This window comes from Sylvia atricapilla, chromosome 3, assembly GCF_009819655.1.
Source record: "Sylvia atricapilla isolate bSylAtr1 chromosome 3, bSylAtr1.pri, whole genome shotgun sequence".
In the NCBI taxonomy this organism is placed as follows: domain Eukaryota; kingdom Metazoa; phylum Chordata; class Aves; order Passeriformes; family Sylviidae; genus Sylvia; species Sylvia atricapilla.
In genome coordinates this window covers 44,418-70,041 of record NC_089142.1, presented here as the reverse complement: position 1 = coordinate 70,041, position 25,624 = coordinate 44,418, and the positions used below count along the sequence as shown (strand labels likewise).

The 25,624-nt window shown below is 46.2% G+C and overlaps 1 protein-coding gene and 1 pseudogene across 1 annotated transcript; one reads left to right on the top strand and one right to left on the bottom strand.

The window, feature by feature from the left end:
• Positions 1-14,321: 14,321 nt before the first annotated feature.
• On the bottom strand, positions 14,322-16,407 carry LOC136358340 (transcriptional regulator Kaiso-like). Its single transcript, XM_066314267.1, has one exon. It carries the CDS (start codon positions 16,405-16,407, stop codon positions 14,374-14,376), a length of 2,034 nt encoding a protein of 677 aa, XP_066170364.1. The 3' UTR covers positions 14,322-14,373.
• A 300-nt stretch (positions 16,408-16,707) lies between these two features.
• LOC136359809 (sal-like protein 3) lies at positions 16,708-25,276 on the top strand (annotated as a pseudogene).
• Positions 25,277-25,624: the final 348 nt, after the last annotated feature.

The window sequence follows — 25,624 nt, the reverse complement described above, 5'->3', positions numbered from 1 at the left end:
AGGAATGAGTTTGGAGCCTGTAGCACCTCACACTCTGTCAGCATTGATGGTAAATGGCTTCAGCCTCGGGAAGACACTGAGAGTCAGATTTTACAGATTGGTCTCACCTCGGCCTTGCCGCAGGTACAGCCTGACAGGGAGAGGGAAGGAAACAGGTCTGGATGGACAGTCTGCTTCCAGAAAATCATCATGATCCTTAGAGCATTAAATAGAGCTGTAAGAACTTCCCAAAGTATTCATTTCCCTGCAGATGGAGGGCTCAGAGTGGCACTAAGTTGAAGGACAGGCTAGACCTGCCATGGACAGGATCTGTAAATGTAAGAAGTAAGAGCTACTCAGGCAATTCCACAAAACATTCCAAAATCGGGCTCCTGGGATATTATTGTTTAGCAAGCAGGAATAAATAATGGGACATTATTTTTTTAAAAAATCAAGTTGCAGGAAAGAGTGTGAGGTGCAAAGCCCTGAGCAGAGTAGTGGGAAATGGGAGGTGAGGAAGGGTTGGGTAAGGATTGCCTTTAAACTGGGCTGGGTGTTAGTGCAGGAGGAGACATTTGTCATCCAGACTGCCAAAAGAAAGACCTGTAAATCCTACCTCTGCATTGTGTGTAATGTTCTACTTCGTATTTGTCATCACAGAAAGCAAGGAAAGAATAAATACACACATGAACACACCAGCTTTTTAAAGGCTGGTGTATTTATGTTCTCTTTTTGCACTCCAAGCTTGATTTTTCTTCTCCTTTTTTGATGTCTGCTGCATTGGGTATCCCAAGGAGGGCGGGGTTCCTCAGCTGGGGTCTTAGGAGTTGGTGCCAATTCTGCTTTTTCTGAAGGTTTATGAAAGTGTGCTACCACAATTATTTTCTCCACTAAAAAGCTTTCCCTCAATGACCATCAATGCATGCATGTGTTTTAATCATGTAGCCAGATGTACCAAGAATTTTACTTTCCAAGCCAAAACCTGTAGTAAATTTCTGTTTGGTTTGTGTCTGTGAGAGGTGGGATTTGTGCTGGAGAGGTGCTGTTGGGAAGAAAGGATGGAGTAAATCTGCTCGGGGGATGTGCAAGGAAGAACTACGGTGGCAGGGGAGGGCAGCATTTATAAACTGTCTCTATATTTCCCTGTAATTCTGGGTGTTTGGATTTAGCCTGGGCTTGTCGGCTGAGTCGTAAACGGCCAGCTCCTGAACTCTCAATGAATGTTTGAAACACTTTCCACAGAAAGACAAGGTAGTAATGGTTCCAAAGGAAAAATTTTAAATGGAGGGTAACGGTTGCTGGGGAATTTCCTTGGGAATGATGGATCTCAGGCATGTGGCGTTTTGGAGGTGGAATCCCAGTTTGAGCCTTGGGCACCTGCGGGAGAAGAGGGCTCCTAAAGCCCGGAGCCCCAGCGGCTCAGGGGCAGACAATGAACTGTCCAGGGAATGAGCAGCAAGTCCCCTCTGCCCCCGCCCTCACACTCGGGGTGGCGGCAGCTGCAGGTGCGAGTTGTCGCAGGACGGTGATGGGACACACGGCCCCAGGTGAGAGCTGTCACAGGATGGTGGGGGGACAGAGCGGCCCCAGGGGTGAGGTGTGAGGATGAGGAGGGGACAGACGGCTCCAGGTGTGAGCTGTGAGGATGATGCCGCGGCGGCTCCGCCCAGGCGCTGCTTTAGGAGGCTTTTCTTCAGCTCCCTTTGGCCTAGAGCTGCCGGAGGAGAGGGGTTTACGATCCATGGGGGTCTCCCAGGGAGTCTCATGGAACGATATTAGGGCTGGGCAGCACCTGGACGCTCTTGGATGTGGAACATCGGTTAAAGGAGGCGCCGAGAGACAAACCTTTGTGCCAGCAGCAGGTGAGCCAGCGTGGGTTTGTAGGGGGGACTGTTCTCTTTTCCTTTTTCAATTTCATCTTGCTGATCTCTTCTCGGTGCCCACAGGAAAAAAAGGTTATGAGGACAAAAGGAGCTTAAATTGAGGAAAGAAATTCCTCTTCTGTTATTGTCTGTATTTAAATTAAATAGGGGAAAATGCCGCTTCACCTGTGATTTTGAGGGTATTGCCTGAAGGAAAACTTGGCTTTTCCCGGGTGCTAAGGGTAGTAGTTGACATGGAATCCTGGTGCTCTGTTTTAAAGGGAAGGGGGAAAATGTTGTTGTTGTTGTTGTATCGGGGGCTTGAATTGAGGGTAACCCCCCCCCCCCCATTTTCATCATGCTAAGGTTTAAAGTGTGGGGGAAGTGTTGTTCCTCCTTTTAAAGTGCTTGGATAGAGGTAAAAATGGCACCTTCCCCATCATTTGAAGAAAACCCCTCCTCTTCTCTTCTTGTTGGGGATTAAATTGAAAGGAAGAATATTTTTATTTGCCGTTGTATTGGCGTAAAGTGAGGTGAACACCAGCTGTGGCCTGTTTCAGGGCTTAAGCAGCAGGATCCCTCATTTCCAAAAGGCACTGGAAGGAAGAGAGAGGAAAAAACCCAGCCCTGACCCTGGAGCCTTTTTGTCTGTGGACTCTGTTGGTATTGCTCTTTAACCGAGCCACATAATAATAATAATAATAATAATAATAATAATAATAATTTAAATTAAATTAATAAGTATTATTATAAATAAAATTAAAACCATATAATTATATATTATATAGAGTATGTTATATATAGATAAAAATTAAAAATTATTTTAAATTATGAATATAATAAATATATATTTTCTTTTATATAATAGACATAATATATTATCTATATTATATATAGGTAATATATATATAATATAAAATATAATATGGTATATATTGATAAAATAATTAAAATATAATAAACTATAACTAAATATAATTATAAAAAATAAAATAGTATTTAAACATTATTTTATAATATACTACATATAATGTAGTATATAATAACAGAGTAATATAATATAAATATTATTACTAATAATACATACTAAATTTAAATAACTTGGGTACCTTCCAGAAACTCAATACATTTTGCACTCTCCTGTGAGACCAATATTTTTTCATTGCTGCAGTATGGGGTTTTTGGAGCTTGTTTGATTTTTTGCATTGAAGTTAAGTTCAGTAGTTTTAGAAAAAGAAAAAAACAGTTTTAGCAAAATTTTTCATTTTGGATAATAAATGAGAAGTTAGAAAAAGTTAAAAATGGATTTTTTTTGTGTTAGATATAGTTGAGAGAGAATTTGGGGGAGGATGGCAGAGGATAACATATTATAATATCATTTTAAGACATTTTCTGTTTTGTGTTGTCAGCTTAATGCTTAAATAAATATATTTATTTATATATATATACAGATGCAGTTAAATATAGATAGTGGCAGTGGTATTTCATAAATAGTGGTATTTATATGTGGTTTTTATTCAATATTACACTCTCTGGTTGTATATAGTGTTTTGGTTTATTGTAATTATTTACTGGAATTATTTATTTATTTGATTAATTCATTTATCTGTTAATTGGAATTATTTTTGGGTTTTTTGAATTATGTGTAATTTGGTTTTTGAGTGCAGATAACTTTATGGATGAGTTTGTTTGTATTTGAGGTAGAATTACTTTAAGTAGCTTTTAAAAATAGACTTCTGATATGTGTTATTGGGGTTTTGGTTTTGTTTATTGTATGTAGGGCTTCAGACTGGGTAGGGCCAATTTGACTGGTGGAGATTTAGGTGTTTTGCTAGATGGAGTTTTTAATTTTTGAAAGTGTTTTGTTTTTTGTTTTTTGTGGTTTTTTTAGTGGTTTTTAATAATCTATTGTGTAGTATTATTTTGTTTATAGATGGTGTATGATAAGGGGTATGGTCTATTTATTTAATGTTACATTTCGTTGTTTTTGGAGAAATTTACTTTTGAATGTATGAGGTTTTGGGTTAGTTATAATGGGATTATTAATTTTAATTTTAATTAGGTGTTTTTAGGTTTTATTACAGTTAAAATTTGAGGTTTTTTGTTATGTTAGTAATAGAAACAGGTTTTGATTTTGTATGTAGTGATGGGATTAGGGTATATGGTGTACTAGTGTTGATTAGGGTTTTAAATTTTAGTGGTTTTGATGTGTTAGATTAATGAATTTATGTAGTTCAAAAGACATGAGATTTTTTGCTTTTTATTTGGTCAGAGGCAGGTCTTTTTAAGTTTGGAGGGTTCTGGGCATATATTAGAATTTTTTTAAGGGATTGAACATGAGGTTATTTCTATTATATTTGGTAGTTTGATTATGGGTTTGATTATGGGTGGTTTGATTATTTGATATGGCTGGTTTTGGTGCTTTTTTTTTAGTTTTCTTTTTCAAAATTAATATATTTTTGTGGTTAGGGTAGTGGTGTTTCTGGTGCAATTCTAAGCATCCATTATTTTTATTATTATTATTATCCATTCTCCACTAAAATTTAAAACCTTAGTTAACACAAGTACACCAAATGTGCTAATCCCATCACTACATACAAAATCAAATCTATTCAAATCTTATCAAATCAATCTATTTCTATTACTAACATAACAGAAAATAACATTTTTTGACTGTAATAAAATCCAATTTTTTTTAATCCTATTATTATGCTGACATCTACTCACAAACCAGCCAGCAGATCTGCTAGGATCACATATTCATATTTGATTTTCTTTATTGTAGCCAACTAAGGGACAGCAGGGAATTCCCAGAGGGTGAAGCAGCCTTCCCTTGCTCCTGCCGTGGATTCTCATCTCTGGACATCCCAGAGAGAAGTGGAGGCCCCGAGCCACCAAGGGGATCAAAGTGCAGTGCTGGGCTGCTGCAGTGATGGCACCCCACAACCCCAGCAGGAAATGAGGAAATTTCCAAATAAGGAAAGAGTTTCACTTTACCTTTAGACATTTTAGGAAGTTTAGCTGGAAAGTTCTGTGGTTTTCCTCTTGTGTAATTGGCTCAGCACCAGCACAAGAGTGAAGCCCTGGTTTTGTGCTTGAAGTGTTTTGGTTTTCTGAAATTCTTTTCTTAGGGAATTTTCTGTAATTCTTAGGGAATTTTCTGTAAACAGCAGAAACATTTTTATAACTGTACTTACATAATTAATTCCTTTTCCTAGGAGGGACTTTTTGATGTCCCTCTGATCTGATCAATGTGATTGAAGAGGTTTGTCTTTGTCTCACCAATCAAATTGGTCTGTGTAAAATACTATAAAAGGGAAACACATCCCAAAAATAAAGGAGTCATTTCCAGCCTTCTGAATTTCAGAGTCTGTGTCATTGTGGTGTAAAACAGCATCACAAGAGCATGGATTGGGCTCTGAGAGAGTAACTCAAAGCCTCTTTGTGATTTTACTGGCAGTAGGCCAGATTTTCCCTCCTAAAACATTCAGTACCTAGGAAGGAGCACAAAATAAAGAGACTTTTTGGAGTGTTTTAGCAGGGTGTCAGAGGTTTCTCAGGCACCTGTGCATGGCTTCTCTTTTGTTTTCTGTAATGTTTGTTATTTTGATATTTTCCTTTATTAAACCTTTTGCTTTTCAAAACACCTCTGAAGAGAAGTCTGGCTGAAATTAATTTCAGCCACTTCTCTGCAAAGGCCGGACCCTTAGAGATTGATACATTTACACCTGGCATTACACTCTGACCACCTGCTAAACTGTATCAGGTTGGGAGTGGCTGGGAGGGATTTCTGAGTCAGGTTTGGAGATGGGGATGTCCAAGATGTGATCCCTTAGGCTACATAAAGGGAAAGTCTCACTTTTGATCACGCTACTGAGGTGTGCAGGGCAGAGCAGTCCCAGGGCATGTCATGTCCCTTGTCTGTTGTGCACTCTCTGTCTTTTGGGCATCTCATCTTTCATGTCCTTTTCCTTAGCCCTTAAGGAGCCTCTCCAAAACCCCTGGCACCACTCTTAGCATCTCTGATCGCTGCATTCCTTGCCCAGGTGTTGAGACCATTGAACATATGACTCAGGAGCTCAGATGCACATTGGAATCTCATCTCTCTTCACAAGCATCCGGTCTGGTGCCTTTTCAGGTCTTGTTCTGAGCTGTGTCCACAGCTGTGCACTGCCACGATCCATTATGGAGGATTAGGTCTTTTAGGAATGCAAAGATAGGTAGAGGATTCTGACCGTAGGATTCTCGAGCATCCATCTTTTTGGTTCTTGGGATAATCATCCCATTGGCATTACCTTCCCGCAGGGTTCTCTGAGCCTGGTCAGCTCACCCTCAGTCTTCTCAGTCATCTCAGTCACCCTCGGTCATCTCATTCAGTGGGCCTGATATTTCTGAGTCTGAAATATTTTTAGCCTACCAGCAGCTGCTAACTTTTCCCAAGGAAAAACTTCTCAAGAAAGTTTCTTCTCAAAACAATCTTGGTAAACAACTCTCCTTTTTCAAAACAAGTTTGTTTCTCTAGTTTAACCAATGGCATTAGGGAGGTGTTGTTCCTATTCATCCATCATATTAAGTCTATACTAGAACATCTTATAAGAGGTAGTAAGAATTAGACAATAAAGCCTTTTTTCTATGCTCTTAGCCTTCTGAAATACTTGGAGTCTTTCTTTCGTGTCCTACAGCAACATCATTCCACATTCTCTGTCTTTGCAGTCATTTTTCTTGCCAAGAACTTTCTCTCCTTGTTGCCTTCCTGTGTTTGTCTTGTCCTGTGTCTCAGGTGTCTGTGTGTATTTGGCCCTGAGCTGCTTACTCTGAGTGTCGGGGTAATAGGACAAGTCCCGGGGACTTGATATATGTCATGTAGGGTGTAGCTGGCCTGTCGAGGGTATTCCTAGATTGACAAAAGATGTCTGGAGCTGTCAAGTTACCCTGCAGCACTTTGACTTTTGTCCTAACTTTCTTTCAGATGCAGAGGGATAAAATCCGTGGCAGAACGCCCCGTCCTGGGTGCGGGGGCTCCCCTGAGAAGGTCAGTCACTGTTGGTGTTTGCACCAACAGTGGGAGGTGTAAATGGTGGCTTTGTTACAGCACTGTTCTTTGTCTTTATTTTTAGGAAGTAAGGCTGGATATCAGCAGTCGAGGTGAAGTGGGCACGGTGAGCAGTGACCAGTGGACAAAATGGAGTTGCTATTGCTCAAGTCTCACTTGCTGGTGCATGTAAAAGTATATTCTCTCATTTTCCCTGTCTATCCACCCTGTCTATTACTGAATTCACAAACACTCACTTTGAGTTGAGCTCAAACCACTGAGGCAAAGGAATCCCCTTTGTCTGTCTGGCCGGGTTGGATTTTCAGACAAAAGCTTCCCTGATTATAATTCTAACAATCTACAAACACAACCTCCGTGCCCCGAAAAACAACTAAGGCCCTTATTAAAAACTTTCACCCTTCTTTGCCAAACTAGTCCTGTCCCTTGTCTGTTCCCAATCCTCTTCAAAAACATCCACGTCCCAGCTCCCAAAACTAATCAACTCTTTCAACAATCCATTCAGCAAGTGCTGCACTTACAACGTTTGACACGAGATGACAGTTTTTCCTCAAAAATGCACCACAGCTCCAAAACACAACTCCCAAACACAAAATGCAACAACAACAACAACAAAAAAATCTCTTCCACTCAAACCAGCATCACAATCTCATTACTCCCGCGGGAAACACTCACAAACACACTGTACTAAAGCACTCAACCTCTGTATCTCAAACGCCGGAAAGACAAACACCACCCTCGTCGTCTCTCCACGGCCGGACCCTTTTAGCGTGAGCACCGGTGTCACAGTAAAGGCCGTCCCCCGTAGCCCAGGGAATCGTCCCGCAATCGCAGCGGGGAGGCTGCCTTTTTATTAAAGAAGATAAAGGGTTCGTACAACATTCGGTGATATCAAGGGCTTTAAGCATGTACCCCACTTGCTTTGTTTTTCCCCGGCCTTTTCGGTGCCCCCCAAGACGGAACCCCCGGTCCAAACCTCTCAATCACTTGGTGCTAACAGCGTGTCTGTCGCAGCCTCTCTCTCACTGTCAGGACGCATTCACAATAGCACAACCACCACAGACCAGGGTTTGCCCTTAAGAATGCCAGTCCCAAACTGCCACCGAACTGAGCCCTCTATGGCGCAACAAATGGCAAAATCCCCTTCTGCTGGCGACCAAAGACCGAGGCCCCCCCGGCCCGGCACAACTCCAGAGGTTTCTCTACTGGTCACCAAAGACCAGTGACCGGACACCGCTGCAGCTTGCGAGGACACTGCACAGGCACACGTTGTGCGTGGGACGCCTCCCAGGGCTCACCAGGCCTTCCCTGACCACGTCTATGCTTTACAGGTGACTGTTTAAACTCTGAGAGGCTGAGGTCTCTGAGGATGGGGAGGATCTGTGGGGCTGGAATGGGAATCCAGGGAGTTCCAAGGGGTTCTGTGGAGCTGGGACATGACTCAATGGCTCTGTTCTCTCCTCCTTCCCAGGTCTCCACATGGTGCAGGTGGATTTCCAGCTGTGACCTCCTGTCCAATGGAGCATCCATAGATCCCACTGGTACAGCTACGATGGGTGGGATTTCATCTCCTTCCAGCTGGGATCCGGAAGCTTTGCAGTGTCTCATGGTGCCATTGGATCACCCAGAGATGCTGAGAATCCAAAGGGATCATGGTGGAGCAGATGATGCATTACCTGGGACACACCTGTGTGGAAGAGCTCCCAAAACACATCAGATATGGTCAGGAGGCTCTAGAGCACAAAGGTGGGTGTGGGAGGGGAAGGGGAATTCCTGTGGGAATATGGGATTCAGAAATGGGGGGACTTGCAGGAAATCCTATGGAATTTCCATGGCTGGATCTCACTCTCACCCCAGTCAGGTGAGAATTCCATGGATGGATCTCCCCCCTCCCAGCCACTGCTGTTATAAATTGGCCAGGAGACCTCCTCTTTTGAAAAGCCTTTATTAGTCAGCTCTTTCAAGGGGGAACTCGAGGGGTCGCCTGCGCCGTCGCCGCTCCTGTCGTTGTTCTCGCTCCCGTCGCCGTTCTTGTTCTGGCCACCGCTGAGGAGGTGTCAGACGAATCTGCTGCTCTCATCACAGAGTCGGGAGTTCCTGCCTCGCGGGAATCCCCAGGAACTCCAGTGGGCTCGTGTGGTCTAGGGGGCGTCACTTCTTCCCAGTCTCTTTGTGGTCATGGCAAGGCGGCAGAAGCAGAATTCAGTCTTTAGGTAGCTGAGGGTCTTCTCGGTGTTGTAGTGTCTCCTTTTTATCTGGATTTTGTGCTGGGTCGCAGCTTTTGGGTCCGTTTGCTGGCAACTGCACTTCGGTTTTGGAGCGGTGCACCATGGAAGTCCTTGGATTTTCCTATTAGGCGGGGCCAGCAGTTCGAGGAGCCGGCGGGGAATGGCGACAGTCTAGCCTGACGGAAGGGGAGGGAACCCGGGGTTTTAGAGGGGGTATACAACTTGGAATAAGATTTTTGAGGGTACAAACTTTGGTACAAACAGCATAATTTTCTTAACAGACAGGTTACAACTGGCATAACATTTGAAACAGTACAATTTTTTTAACAAATGACAGACTGTGTAAGAAAATGGGAATCTCTTACATTTTATTAATTTCAACTGCTATGGGAATTCCATGGGGAAATGATTTGTATTGATGACCAATGAAATTCTACCCACTCCCAGTTGCTCCCTGTAGCTTCCAACCTGATTCTCTGCTGACAGCCCTCAGTCACCTCCAGCATGATTCCAGTCCTTTCCAGTTGCCTCAATATGGTCCCCGTTGCGCTCAGCCTGCTCCTGGTCACTTCCAGGATGATCCCAGTATGACCCCAGTCACTCTCAGTGTGGTGCCAGTTGCTCCCAGTATGATCCCAGTTGTCACCATCATGGTCCCATTTCCTCTCAGTGTAATCCCAGTTGCACAGATCCAGCCACTCCCAGTATGCTCCTATTCTGATGCCATCACGATCCCAGTTGCCCCCAGTACAGTCTCAGTTGCTCCAAGTTCGATCCCAGCTCAATCCCAGTTCCTCTCAATTGCCCCAGCACAGAGCCAGTTGTTCCAAGTATGATCCCAGTACGGGTCTGCGATGATCCCAGTCACCCCCACTACGGTCACAGACACTCCCAGTATATCCCAGTTACCCTCAGCATATTCATAATCACTCCCAGTGACACCCAGCGGCCCCAGTAAGGTTCCAGTTTTCACCAGTATGATCCCAGTCACTCTCAGTCGATCCCAGTTGCTCTCACTGTGCTCCCTGTTCCCCAGTGCTGGTCTTGCTAGGTTCCAGTGTGCTCTGATCCTGCTTTCAGTGGGTGCCAGTCCTGGGCCCGATGTATCCCGGTGTATCATCCCGGTGTGTGCCGGTGTCCCGGTCCCTTCCCGGCAGCCGCCGCCCTTTTCCTGATCCTGCCCGTCCCGCCCCCGGCGCTGCAGCTGGACGTCCCCCCAAGATGCTGCCGGGGCTCGGGGGCTTCATCTTGGGCTTCGTCTGCCGGGGCTGGGGCTCGGCCTCCACTGCGGGAGAAGGTCAGGGGGGTCCCCGGGGCCCGTGTCCCCCCTCGGAGCGCCTGTGACTCCCCCCTGTCCCCCCAGGCCGGGCTCAGCCCCTTTTCTCTCCCCACAGCTCCTGACCCAGCTCCTGCTCCCCACTGCGAGGGGCTTTGGGGAGCCCCCCGGGACCCCCTGGAATCCCCATTCCTGGGCACTGGGAGCCCCCCGCATCTCCTTCCCCAGCTCCGGGACCCCCTGCACCCCCTTATCCTGCACTGACACCGCCCTGCACCCCCTTTTCCGGAGATCCTCCTCTCCCAGCCCCTGCATCCCCTGTTTCCGTCAGCCCGGGGAGCCCCGGACCCCCATTCCCGGCCAGCCCAGGGCACCTCACCCCAGGCCTCCCTTTCCTGGGAAACCCGAGCCGGGCACGGGGCTCTCCGACCGCTCTGGCACTGAGGATCACCCGAAGGAAAGGCACAGAGCAGCAGAGAGCGAGGGCAGGAGATTGCGAATCAGGGATCGGAGTCTCCGCGCCCAGTCCTGCTCCGCCGGGGGTGGGAGCCGCAGCCGCAGGTAAAAATGGATCGGGACCCAGCGGGTTCCCGGCAGAGTTGGAGCGCAGGCGCCGGGAGCTGAGCACAGCCCGGCCCGGGGGTCCCGCAGGGCGCGGCCGAGGAGGGTCCCGGGTGATCCAGGAGGGGATCCCGGGGAATTCCCGGGAATTCCGCCGTGCGCTCCCCCCGCGCTCCCTCGGGCACTTTCGCTTCCGCCTTGCCCACCGGGATCTGCTAGGCGACTGGTGACGTTGTTGAAGACTCGGGCTGCCATTGGCGAACAGCAAAGAGCGGCGCCAATGGCGGGGCCGGAGGCGGGGCCAAGGATATGGGCGGGGCCGCAGCGGAGCAGCGCGATGGCTCCAGCGCTGGGGCTGGGGGCGCGCCGCGGCGTCTGGCGAGAGGTGAAGGTGCCTTATTGGTACTCTTCTGTTATTAATGCTGTAGTTGTTGGGTTTTTTGCTTTGTTATACATTCTAGTAAAGAACTGTTATTCCTATGCCGATACCTCTGCCTGAAACCCCTTCAATTTTCTAAATTATAATAATTTGGAGGGAGGGGGTTTGAATTCTCCATTCCGAAGGGAGGCCTTGCCCCTCCCTAGCAGATACCTGCCTTTCAAACCAAGACAGCCCCTCTGCAGGAGCTCAGGAGTTCTGAACGATAGAACCAATGTGATTTCAGCAGAAGCCATTTATTGTTTACATTCTACTACAGTTATAGATTCTAAGGCTGCTTGTTCACACATCATTTCATTGCCTGGCTCGCCTGTCCGTGAGGCAGGCACGCATCCTTCAGGACAACTAATTGGTCAGGGTCCATCATCACATTGTGCCTCTCCTTTATCTGGGTCTAACATTCTTGGTGGACAGTTTCTCAGGCTCTTGGTTCTTATTTTTGTTTTTCTCAGTACCCTTGATGAATTCCTGAGAGTTCTGCTAATGAAAACTGCAGGTGGTTTAATGAGTTTTCTCACAAACAGTTTGGCTCCTAAAGAGGGTGGCCTAAGTCTTGCAAACGCATTGCTACACCCCTCCCAGTCCTGCCTAAAAGCCTGCCCAACCCCCTCCCAGTTGTGCCCAAACCCCTGCAAAACCCACGAAAATCACTGCAAAAATGACCACAAAATCATTCCCAAACCACTCCTAAAATCGCCTTCTAAATCACCTTAAAATCACCCCAAATAACCCAAAATCAGCTTCTTCCACAATCCCAAAGCCAAATTCTTAATATTTTTTATATTTTTTAATTGTTAAATTCCAAATTAAATGCTTACAAAACAAACACAAATAAAAGTGCAATAGCCACATATAAAAGCTTACTCATGGCCCTATAAAAAGTTTTCAAAGAATGGATTTAACCAATAAATACCGGAAGTATTAAAAAATGCTTTCTTATACCTCTGGTTATCAAAAATCACTTTTAAGGAAAAATGAAGACCCTGAGACACATGCAAGCATGAATCTTCTAGAGAAAATAATTACAAAGCCCTAATTTTCCAATTTTCCTCCAAAAAGAGACCTTTTACTAAGCACAGTTTAATTTAAGGTTAGCAGCAAATAGTGATAGCTATTATGTTTAATTCTGCTTAATTCCAGATCTCACACAGGCCATTTACTTAAGAGCTGGGCTCGATGATCCTTGTGGGTCCCTTCCAACTCAAGACTATTTTGTGATTAAACACGTCATGTCAAAAATAACATTGCATTTGTAAATAATCAGGTATATCATGCTCTTGCCTGACAAAAGAGAAGTGCTTAGCATTACATGCACCACGTAAACAAATCCCCCTCCCATCACTGCTCACATGGATTTCTGGTACCTTTTTTTGTAGCTCAACTTGTATTTGAACCATTGAAGTGCCTTTCTGTGAAGAGTGCTGTATGTCTAAAACCTTTTAACTTTGAAAGTCATAAAACCAAGATGCTAATTTAAAAGATGGAAAAGAGAAACTCGTAACTGCAATTTAAGCAATGAAAGATTTCCATAAGTAGTACCGTGCACAACAGTCTTTCTCAGTCCCCTCTAGAAGTTAAGGAGTTTTCATATTACCATTTACAAAAAATCAGCAAGTCGCTAACTCTAAAATGCTAAACCATTACTCTAGTAAACAAACAGCTGTTTTTCTTTACCATTTCCTGATCAAGCTGGGCATCTAATTCCTCTTTCAACTGCTTAAACAGGCACCAATTGCAAGGAGATTAAAACAGCAACACAATAAACCAAAACCTGGAAACAGCTGACAACTAGACAATTGCAGAATTATACTTTGGGTGACAGAGAATAAAGAATATTTTCTGGTTGTTGGTTTAGTCCTCATCTTCCAAAATGTATAAATGTGGGCAAGTGTGGGGGGGAAATCCAAATCCCTGTTTCACTTGAAGATCTACCCAAACAGGCACAGAAGATCTTCAGCAGTCTCAGCACTAAACCAATATAGCACTTATATGAATTTGTTGTTTTGAGAACCTTTCAAATAAAAACAAATAATATTTTTATCATAAATTTTTAAATTCTGGACTGAAGCCCTTCTTCTTGAAGTGGAAAAAATAATTAAAAAAAAGGAACAGCACTTTATATCAAACTAATTACTGGCATCTTTTCCAGCAGTAAGAAGATGCAACAATATTTCTCAATCTTTAAGAAGGTAAAATTATCTCCTTCCTACGTGGTCTAAGCTTCTTCACTACTGAGCTTTGTGGGGTTTGGTTTTTTCCCATTGTAAAGAGTGAAATATCATGGTCCAGGACTCTGAGTATTTTGCTCACCACACTGACAAGTGTAAGTAAAGTTTGCTCAAGTTAGCCCTAATTGAGTATTGCTTGTTGATGAGACTTTTCGCATGAAGACAGATAATTCATAAGAGTTATGAAGGCATAACTAAGATGTTAGCTCAAAACCAGACTACTCCAGTGTAGTAAGGGATCACGTTTTTTGGCCCCTTGTTCACAAGTTGTGCGATTAATTGTTTTAAATAGTTCCATGATCAAGAGACTATGATGAAAAACTCTAATTGTTTTTTTTGGTTAACATTCAAACAGAATTCAGCATTAAAGTGCTAACATGAAAGAAAGAGTTTACATGGTAAGTATGGGTACAGGAAATACCTCAATTATTTTAGAAGTATTTCTAGCTCTTTAGAAGAAATTGTACATTTTCAAGCCACAAATCTTCATGTTTTGATCAAATTTAACATACCAGATAACACTGCTAGCACCTTAGAAATGTCTTACTTTATACTGAAGTGAATGTTCTGATTAATTGCTTCCACAAATCATTGCAGTTAGCATGGTCCATCTAAGTGCTAGCTTGGTGACATTTTAGAACAAGTTAACTTCTTTTGACTTTAAGCTGTGATTTTATAGCAATTTCAACAGTTTGTTTAAAACAGCTGCAATGCTCCTCCACTGAATCCTTTTTCCTGCATTTCAAAATGTTAGTGAGATTCTGGTATCATAAACTCAAATTCAGTCATTCCCTCTGACTGGTTTTGTTTAAAAATTGTTTCATTTCCCTGCAGAACAAAAATGTCATCCCAGGTGATTTGTTTGGCTGGAGAGTTGGACGTTGTTCCTTCAGTGCCATCCTTCTCTGAGCCAACAGGACAGACAATTCCTCCCTCGTTGGCCCCCGGGACACTGCTGGGGTGGTCACTGATGTAGGTGTCCTGTCTGACCTGCAGGGACCTGTGGGGGTGCAGCTGGTACAGCTTGGTGTCTCCAGAAGGCTCCTGGCTGTGAACTGATCTTATATGGGAGGCCACATTTTGGTACCTCAAGAGAAATTCGCCACACACCAAGCACTGGTACCTTCGCTCCTGGGTGTGGAGAAGTTCATGCCTGGTACGATATTCTGCAAGAGGAAAAACTTTGTCACAGTAGCGACACATGAACTTCTTCTCCCAGGAGTGGATGTTGAAATGTCTCCACAAGCTGCCCAGACGCAGGAACGGCCTCTGGCACACGATACAAATGTAGTAGACTCTGCCATTCTCTATGAGCTTGTAGTGGTCATCGTGCTTTACTTTCCTGCGTTTCCCCTTCCGAGATTCATCACCAGACTTTTTGGGTGTGTAATCAGGTTTGGCTTCCCCTTCCTCAGAATCACCCTCCACAGGGATCATGATGTCATAGGTATCTTCACTGATATTTGCATAAACCTTACAGCCTGTGGACAAACCTCCTATTTCAGTTGCTGTATCAAATGTTCTGATTTTCAGCCCACCTGCCACATCCTTTGATGCTACACCTGAACTTAATTCCTTGTTGTTTCCAGAAAGGACATCTGAGATTTTTATTTTCAGTTCTCCAGGTTGAGAAGATGGCTCTTGTGAAAATGTAAACTGTTTTCTCTGTGCACCTGATCCTTTAGTGCTCGCTGCCTTAGAAACAGAAGGCTGCTGAACCAAAGAGCTGCTGCTGACCAAACCAGGACTAGAGGAGTTAATGATATCGACATCATCTTCAACAACCTCTTCATCATCAGCAGGAGTTGCTTCCACTCCAGTTATGGAGCCATTATGGGATGGCTGCTGGTTCTGCTCAAGTAAATTAATTGCAGGAGTCACATGTGTTTGATGCAAGGAGCTGGCACCAAGTGATGAGTTGAGCAGAGACCTGTTTAGCCCAATGATATTACCAGTAAAATGCTGTGGTGTTGCTGAAACAGGAGATTCAGCACCTGATTGTGCTTGGTTTGAGTTCAGCTGGCTGGCAGACAAAATGAGGCTCTGAGCTGCTGTGGTGTTGGTCAAACAGGGAAAGCCACCACTGCCACAGGATTTTTGGTCAGAAGCTCCCACTGGACTTGAGCAAGGCTGGTTCTGGCTTGCAGCCTTTTTGTCTTTAGCACATTCTTTTGGAGGAACAATCTCAGAACAAAAAATTAAGTCATCATCATCCTCACCATCCGAACCGCTGACCGTAATTTTTGTAGTCTCAAATTGTATGCCCTGTAAGGAGAATGAATGTGTCATAACTGGCATCCCACCTCTTGCCTCTTGACCCTCTGGCTTGATTACAGTTTCCTGTGTTTCAGCATCTCTTTGACTTGGACTGGAAGCTGAAGTTCCTGAAGCGCTGTCTTTGACCATGCTTGGCACATTTTTGCCTTTGGCTGCAGGTATGCCCAGGTCAGCTATGAATTTAATACCCAGTTCCTGCCCTGATTTAATCAGTTCATCAAGTACATCAGAGCAAACACTCATTATTCTGGAACTATAAATATAATCAAGAATTTTTCCAAAAATTTCTGCTCTTACAAAGCTCAGTTCAACCACTTGACCAGCCACTGAGAAAAGCTGGTGAAAATACGTGCTTGAGGCTGAAAGAATATTTCTGTGAGCTCGAAATTTCTGGCCCTCCACAATGACTGTGACATCACAGAAAAGTCCACAGCCACGCTGCTCATTCAAAGACTGAAGGAGGACTCTAGGATATTGTGGTGCAGAGAGAATTTTTTTCCCCTCCATTTCTACAAAGGGAAAACAAAAGATATCAAATTAGTAAAAATGCGGATTTACAGCATGACAACGTTCACATATTTATTGGCTATTCCTTCTTTAGGAAGAAACAAATCTGAGATACTGTTCAGAAGATTATGCGCTACTGCACTCCGCAAATTTGTTTCTTATTGTTGTTTGTCCTTTCCCCTTCTACAGAAGATTAGTGGAATTCTGAATATATCCTCTGTTCTTACAAGGTGGGGAACAGAGAACCAACAGCAAACATCTTAGGCAACAGCAAATAAGGTTAATTATAAAACCAAGAAGATGGAAATTTCGGGTCCTACAAGCAGCTTTAAACGTTATTAGTAATTTCTTTTTAATTGTGAAATATTCCAAACATTATTAGTAATTTCTTTTTAATTGTGAAATATTCCATAAATTGTTAAGAGAAAGCCCAATAACATGAAGTTATTTATGGCCAGACACCAGAATCTGTATGTCTATATATTACTAGTCAGCTGAGTTAGTGAAAATGCTATGGATAATGCACTTCCTTCCCCAGAAAAATAAACTTTATATAGATATATACACGTCATATATTTGCAAGGCTTTGTATTTCAAGCCGAGACACTGAAGCAGCACTGGAACAAAACAGATCTGCTAAGTCAAAGTAACCCATCTGTGAGCAGTGCCCAATCAAAGTCCCCCAATAACTTCAAAAAACAACATCAAACAGTAGAACAGCGAGTCACAGGCCTGATTTTAACCCGCCAAAGTTTTATCCTTTATTTCCGCAGGCCGGGCCGAGCCGGAGGAGGCGCCGAGGCCGGAGCCCCGCGATCCCGGGGGTCTTACCGTGAGGACGGCTCCGAACGGGGCCCCAGCGGGGCAGCAGCGGCCGGACAAGGCGGGGAACGCGGGCCGGGGGCTCCGCACGGCTCAGCCAGAGCGGGGAGAGGCGATTCGGGGCTCCGGACACAGCCCGGGACAGACCGGCCCCGCCTGCGGAAAACCGCCTTATCGAGCACGTGGGCGAGGGCGCCGCGGGCCGGAGGTGCGACAGAAAGCCAGAGAGAGAGGGAGAGAGGAAGGGAGAGAGAGAGAGGAAGGAAGGAAGAGAGGAAGGGAGGGAGGAAGAAAGAGAGAAAGAGAGAAAGAAAGAAAGCGAGAAAGAAAGAAAGAAAGAAAGAGAGAAAGAAAGAAAGCGAGAAAGAAAGAAAGAAAGAAAGAGAGAAAGAAAGAAAGCGAGAAAGAAAGAAAGAAAGAAAGAGAGAAAGAAAGAAAGCGAGAAAGAAAGAAAGAAAGAAAGAAAGCAAGAAAGAAAGCAAGAAAGAAAGCAAGAAAGAAAGCAAGAAAGAAAGCAAGAAAGCAAGAAAGAAAGAGCAGATGACAAAGGACAAAGACAAAGGTATTGTCCGTGTGCAGGCGGAGAGCCGAGCTGCCGGGCCGTTCGTTTACTCGGGGAGGTGGCGGGGCTCCCGCGGTGGCCCGGGGGTGTGGCCCGGGGGCTGACCCGGAGCTGACCCGGCCCCGCGGGCCTTACGCCTTTGTGGGCCGGGCCGGGCCGGGCCGGGCCGGGCCGGGCGCGGGGACTACATGGCCCAACGTGCCCCACTGCGCGGATCGATGGGGCTGATTTGAATAATCCTTGAGCCCCTGGACTCAGGCCAATCAGCCGTTAGGGCCCCGTGATAAATAACGCATGATTGAGAACCATCATTGCTGTGATGTGTGCATTCCGCCCAAACTTCCCAGCTCTGCACCGTGCCGCGACGGGAGCAGGCGAAGGCCCGGCAAATCAAGCGCCCAGATGCTGCAGGTGGTGAGGGCAGATGGGGCTGATGCGAGCGGCGCCGCCCGGAGGCTTTTTGCACCCTCGTGCTTCACCCCTCGCTCCTTTTCCCCCCTGGGCTCTGCCAGGAGCCGACCCCTGGGGGGGGCTGAACGCCCCGCGGGGCTGAGCGGGGCACGGACGCCTCGTTCTTTTCGGGCGGTTCAGCTTCGGGCGGCTGTGGGAGGAGCGTGCGGGGCCGGGGCTGCCGGAGCGGCATCTTCCCGAGCCGAGCTGCTGCGGCCGGCGGCTGCTGCCGGCCCTTTCCCCGCTCTCGCCGCCCGCGGTGCGCAGGTGGGCGCCGGGATTCTTCCCGCGTGGTTTTCTCGTTGAGCCAACGGGCAGTTTTGAAAGTAAACTTTCACGTGCGCTTCATGCCACACAACATTAAATGGTTGAAGTTTGCTTTGTTGAATGTGCACAGTGCCCTTGATGAGGTAAAGAAATGGCAAACGTTTGCAATATTCTCCCTCAGAGCAGTTTTACATGCCCCTCGAGCACGGTAATGTGCTGGAGGTGTCACCTGGACGTGGTTCCCCTCCGTGTTTAGGACACCCCCGGGGTGGTTTGGCCACACCTCGCACAACCCAAAGCCTCAAGAAGCTCCTGAGCTTGCCGAATCCTGGCTTCACCTGGGCCCAGGGGGTGACTGGTGACGAGGGACTGGAGCCAGAACAGATGAGTGACACCATTCCCGTGTGCCTCACTGGGGCGGTGGCAGGTGAAGTCACTGCAATTACCGTGAGCTCCAGGATTTCTCGGCTGATGGGGCTGGAATCGGGCGGGAATCCTGCTGGAACCCTTCCTGCTTGCCCCTCACTGGGAGGTTTTCCCTGCTGAGCACTCCTGCCCTCAGCACTGCCCCGCCTTCAGCGGGCTGCGAGTTTCTTGTTTGAAGGATGGCAAGGCTGAGCGAAAACATCCTGGTTTTGGTTAAAATTTCTCTTAACTTCTTCCAGTTCAGATATTTCCCCAGATACATTTTTTTCCACGTGCAAATTCTGCTCAGCCTAAGCTTTGAGATGCTGGTGGTGGAAGGGCAGGAGTGGACTTGGAGCTCCCTTCCCAAAAGTGGGTGAGCTGTGGATGCAGCTGAACGAGGCCTCCTGCGAGGATGGGAAATGCCTTGGTGTGGTAGAACTCGTTATTTGTGTGTTGGCAGGAGCAGGACGGGTCTGATGGGGTAGCTGTTCTCAATTCTTAATGAAGCATCAGTCTCAATGCCGGGTAGAGACAGTTGGGAAAAAGCAGCAGCTCACATCCTGCCAGCAGCGAATTTCTTTGTTACAGAGCATCTTAAAAACTTTTCAGCCAATAGTGTACTGCTAAAGCTGACAGACAGCTGTTTTAGCCAATCAGTTACAGCACACGTGCACCTGCTTTGAACAATGATCACTTGTATATTTTTCTATTAACCATACCGAATACTCTTATTAAGCTTAAGACCTTCTGCTATCTTGTCAGGCATATATCTTCTGCAGTGTTAAGATTTATTCAAACCAAACCTCGAAACTAAGCCTTTGTTTCCCATGTCCTTGTTTGCTATACTACTATATCTTTTCTAATTTCAGACTTTTCAGTTGCAGCATATTCTGTGTTCTCAGGTATTTCTGTTTGAGGCCTGCATTTTCAGCTCCCAAAAATCCTTTTTAATTGTAGTGTTTCCCACAATTTGTGCTAATTTAAATAATCATGAGTACCAATGGAGTCTCATGCTTGTGTGTTGTTCCGGATTAAATAATTTCTTTGCTCCTGTGTCCATGTAGAGATTACTTTCAGGGTGTGTTAGCTTTTGAAGGATTTAAGAGCTAATATTGGTCTTGCTTTGCTTTTGTCAGCTCTCTTGGGTTGTAATTATAATGGCAGAGTATCAGTAGAGTAAGAATTGGTAAAAATTCCTATGTTAATAATCTTGTATGAATTTCTTAGAGATGATTAACAAAGAATTAGATCCTGAAATGCAAAGAGCAAATAACTCATGTGATGTTTTGCTCAGGGCTTCAATGCTTTTGCTGTCCTTTGGTTCCTTTTAAGCTGTGTTGCAGGTGCTGCCTTGCAGGAATGTTCCAGGGGTTTTTTACCTGTATAAAGGGATTTGGGATAAATCTCTTTTCATTGAGCCTTGTGAGAATAGTTTTATAATATGTTTTTTCTTGTAAACTGAACTGAGATGCAGATTTCTTTGGGGTTGTGAAGGAATCAGCATGAAAACAAAGAGCAGAATTTCAGATTGATCTGCAAACTTGATTCCAGTGTCTTGTATCTTTAATTTTCAACTCAGGTGGAGTCTGTGATCTTAATAGTGAATACTTGGTCTAAATCTAGCAATTACTAATATGACTTTCTTTTCTTTTAAGGGAGTCCACAAGATGTCCCAGGTGATAGAGATGGCAAAATAAGTTCCAAAAAGTGCCACATGGAGGAAACCAAAATCTCTGAGAATTGCTGTGCAAAATTCTTTGTTCTCTCTGAATTCCTTGAGCATCAGAAAAATTGCACTAAAACCCTGCCTGTTCTAATGATGAGTGACAGTGAGGGAACAGTGCCCGCTGAGAGCTTCTCTAAGGCTCCTCTGGAGACCTCCCCAAATGACCAAATGGATGGCAGGACACGCAAGGACATCCAGGCCAAGGGCTGAACTGGCTCTGTGGAAAAGAGAGAAGGAAAAATGGATGCTGAACCAGTGGGAGGAATGTACTTTAAAATAGAACCCCCCCGACACCTGCGGCTGCCAGCCTAAGCTATCTGCCAAAACACGAGGTACCAAATACAACTGAGGCCATCTCTTTCTTAGCAACTGGCTTCAACACCATCCTCATGATACTGGAGCAGTTTCAGCTGCTGATGGAGCAGATCTGCATCCAGACTGCCACAATGGCTCCCCACACCCAGCAGCCCTCCACAGCAGCTGCTCTTGACCTGCCCAAAGCTCTGGAGGTCGACACGTCCCAGCAGCTCTCACTGCTGTGACTGTAATCAGACAGAAAGCTGGAATCCAGAGCCTATCCCTGGAATCCTTGGAGCAAGGAGAACTACCTCATTCTAACACTGGCATTGCAGCTGCCCCCTGAAGCCAGAGGGGAGTCAAGATCTGCCCAGCTCCATATCTCAGTTCCTAAATCCTTTGCTACCTCAGTCCTCCAGCTCAGGCATCTTCCAGAACCCGCTCTCATCCGTGATGGATTCCTCAAAGAAGAGGAAGGGAAACCCCCCACCATCAGCGTGTCTGAAAGCAAACCCAACACCAAGCAGCTGTTCTTCAAACACAAGTGTAAATTCTGTGGGAAGGACTTTGGCAATGACAATGCCCTGCAGCTCCATCTCCGCTCCCACGTTAATAGGCAAAGACCCTATATATGTATCCTCTGTGGGAACCACTTCACGACCAAAGAAAGCTTTAAAGTGCATGTTCAGGGTCACTAAGACAAGTACTCCTGCATAAAGATGAATCCTCACCCGGTTCCTGAGCACCTGGACAATGTTCCTACCAGCACCGGAATCCCCTACAGGATGTCTGTGCCACTGGACAAGTCCAACCTGACTGTGGACAGCAAACCTCTCCTAACAACTCTGCCTACCTCTGCAGCCACTGGCCCGCCTCGGACCATCTCCAGCCTGGCAGGCACCAAGGAGTCTCTGCCTGGTATGTTCTCAAGTGAGCTGCAGTCAAGGCCCTCTCCTCAAAGCAAGGGTGGCTCCTCCTTGTCAGGGGAAGTTGGTCACGAGTCAGGGATGGAGCAGAGCCTGAGCTCGCCGCAATCAACCTGCAGCATGAGCATCTTCCATGTAAGTGGGTCAAACAAGCAAGACTTGGGTGAGTTTAGGGCTGGGAGAGGTTTAGGTGAGACTGGGAGAGGTTTTAGATGAGGCCGTTATAAAATGATGTCAAACAACTAGGTGTATTGAGTTAGCAGCAATTTAATTGAATAACAATTTGATATAAATGAATACAATTTATTAAATAGAATCAGGTATATATTTGGTAATTAATTATGATTAAGGTTTGGATAAAGCATAAGCAAAACCAATCAGGGTACGGGGTGGGCTTCTCACCCTACCTCACATGTGATAGAAAACAATTCAAAATAAACTTATATACCTTATGCTAATACATATTCATCAATGTTTCCTGTAAATTCCCTCCTAGTTCCAATTGTAAAATCTATGTCACTGTACTTCACCTGTTGATAGGGCGTCTTCTGTCTTCTTTTGGTGGTCTTTGATGAAGGCTCACAGTCTTCCTCGTTTGTCCTCTGGATAAACTTACAGGTTGCACGTGCGTACTGTGTTGTTATGTAAATGAGCATTATGTTCAAAAAAATTAGCCTTGTATGTCATAGATAAAACCACAGCTTCAGATCTTTTACTTGAAACTGTCCCAACTTTGTCAATGGTCGATTCTGTCTTGGGACAATACTTACCTCAAAACTACATCCTGTATCCTACTTTTACATGTAACGTCTGCAGAAGGGGCCCATCTGCTTTATAACACTAGTTTCCATTATTGCTTTATGGCAATAATTTTCTAAATAGTTACAATTTAGTTAGCACAAATCGTTGCCATTTATCACAACATTTTCCTGGAATATGTAACAGTTTCACTCATAACCTTGGGAAAAACCATTTTAGTCTCTGAAACCACATCTGAACAGCTGCAGTCATCTTCAGTAAACTAAACAGCAGTGAGTAAAGCCCATAACTTTGTTAATTAACTGAAGATACAACCACAGGCAGAAATCAAGGGGAAGCACTGCCTGCAGTATAAGTGACTCCAACATACCCTACCTGCTCTCACTTGGTCTTTGTCAGTCCGTCCACCAGCCTTGGTTGATCCACCATGACGTAGCTTGTCATTTTATCTTAGTAAAACCTAATCAGTGCAGTTACATTAGAAAAACCAAAATTATTTGCCCTAAGTGGCCATAAAAAGACATTGCTGTTTCACTGTGCAAAGCTAGGTGTGAAATGGAACAAGCTGTTGCAAGGTGAGTTGGGTGAATGCTACTTCATATCCTTTGAAAATAACCTGCAAACCCCAGCAGAATCAGTTTCCATAGGAGCAAAGCATTTTCACAATAATGGATATTATTACTTTATTAGTTCAGCAGCACTAAATCAAAGGACGAAAGGTAAAACAATATGTTTACAGCTTAATGTTCCTGGCTAGTGGAAACATATGTTTCCTTTACTAAAAGTCTGAATGTTTACCAGTTGCAATGTCAGCCTTGTCCCAAGATAAAAACACAATGTTTTTATGAAAACCTCTGCTCTTTCAGTGAACTTTGGTGACAGCAGCACACAGGCAACTAGCACCCCACACTACAGATTTGCAAGTCATCAAATTTCCCCTTTGCAAATGACTAAAAGAAAAAATCTGTCCTTGTAAACAAGAATTAGAATCAGAAGTCTTATAGCTTCAAGTACTGTAACACAAAGCCCAGAATGTGTGTTAGTAATTTGCCAGCCTGAGGGCAGACACTCAGTCACACAAACCATGCACTGGCATGGACTCTATTGCAAGGAAATGAAACCAAGTCAGCGAGACAGGCTATGCAACATTTTCCCTGTGCTAGATTAGCACCTACTACTCCACAATATTTACATTTATTAACCTCCAGCATGCTTCGATCTACTGGAATTGGATCTATGTAATCCCAGTAATATTCATAAGACCAGAAATACTCAGAGGAGTTTGTTCTGTTAGCCATGTCAGTGGTGCCTTTTAAGCCAGCTCCGACCCACTACTTTGCTTCATTGTACTTCAGTGCCCTCAGAACGAGAACTGCATGCCTGATGCCTGTGCCAATCACTCCCGGGTCCCGCAGCGCAAGGATGGCCTTGGCACTGAAAACATCTAGTGGCAATGAGTATTAATGTACGGCAGAGATGTTAGAGCAGCCCTAAAAATTCAATCCTCACTTCTTGCTCGACACTCATGTTATTTCTCAGCATGTTTTAAACTGAGATGGATGTCCCATAACCTAGGGAAAGGATGGAAAAGTGCCGGCTGGGTCACAAACCCTTCTCTTAGAGCAGCACACTGTTCCTGGGAGCTCCTGAGCACGGCTGGGCTGAAAAACATTCCTGAATGTATCTGGATGGAAAGGGCTGGGATGTGGAGGGGCCACACCAGGACTGGCTGAGGGCACTTGGCCTATTCAGCCTGGAGGAGTCTCAGGACAGAGCTCACCGAGTGTTGCTGCTCCTCTGGAGAGGCAGCTCCGCTCTCTGCTCCCTGGGACGGGGACAGGACCCAGGGAATGGCTGGAGCTGTGTCTGGAGGGGTTTATGTGGGATATCAGGGAAAGGTTCTTCCCCCAGAGCACGCTGGGCACTGCCCAGGCTCCCCAGGGAATGGGCACGGCCCCAAGGCTGCCTGAGCTCCAGGAGCCTTTGGACCGCGCTGACAGGAGTGCACAGGGTGGGATGGTTGGAGTGCCTGTGCAGGGCCAGGAGCGGGACTGGATGATCCATGTGGGCCCCTTTCAGCTCAGGAGGTTCTCTGAACTAGGTGTGACTTCATAAAACAATTCATACAAAACACATGTTCCGAAGAAGCATACCCTCGACTTCGGTTCCACGACCTAATGAGCTCCACCTGCCCCAGGGCGGCGCAGGCCCGGCCCCGGGGGCGGCCCTCGGCGGGATGGGCAGCCCTGGGCCGCCCCCGAGAGGAGTTCAGGGGTGGCCCCGGGCCGGTGTCGGGCGTCACCGCTGCTGCCTCGGCGAGCCATTCGAAGGCCATGTGGGGGGCTGCTGCCCGGGCGGGACACGCTGGCGCTGTGGCCGGGGCTGGAGCACTCGCTGTCGCTGCTGGAGCCGGGCGTTGGGTGGCGAGGACGGCGGCTGCATGTCCTGCCGTGCGGTGAGTGCCAGCCTGGCCACCCGCCGCGGGCCCGGAGCCGCAGGTCTCCGAGCTGCTCGGAGAGTGCGGGTGGGGAGAGCCGCTCGTGGCTGGGCACAGTCCCGGGGCAGTCGCGGCTTCCCGGGGAAGGCGCCGAGGAGAGCGCCGGCAAAGGGCGCGGGGCGCTGGCGTGCCCCCGGGGGCCCCCGGAGCATTGACTCGGGGGGGTCTGTCCGAGCCGCTTATGGCGTGAGGGACGAGGGATTTCTCACAAGGACACGGAGTGAGCCGGACAAGGGGAACGGCCTCAGGATGAAGGGGGGCAGGTCTAGATTAAATATCAGGAAGAAATTGTTCCCTGTGGGGGCGGTGGGGCCCTGGCACGGGGTACCCCGAGAAGCTGTGGCTGCCCCGGGATCCCTGGCAGTGGCTTGGACGCTGGGGCTTGGAGCAGCCTGGGCTAGTGGAAGGTGTCCCTGCCCTGGGCCGGGGCGGGGGGGGGGGGGTGGAATGGGATGAGCTTTCAGGTCTCCTGCACAATTTAGTGATTCTGATGGTCCTGCTGA

What these genes read in the sequence shown, in the direction of transcription:
- LOC136358340 (XM_066314267.1), bottom strand. Translation starts at nt 16,407, where the DNA reads ATGGAGGGGAAAAAAATTCTCTCTGCACCACAATATCCTAGAGTCCTC.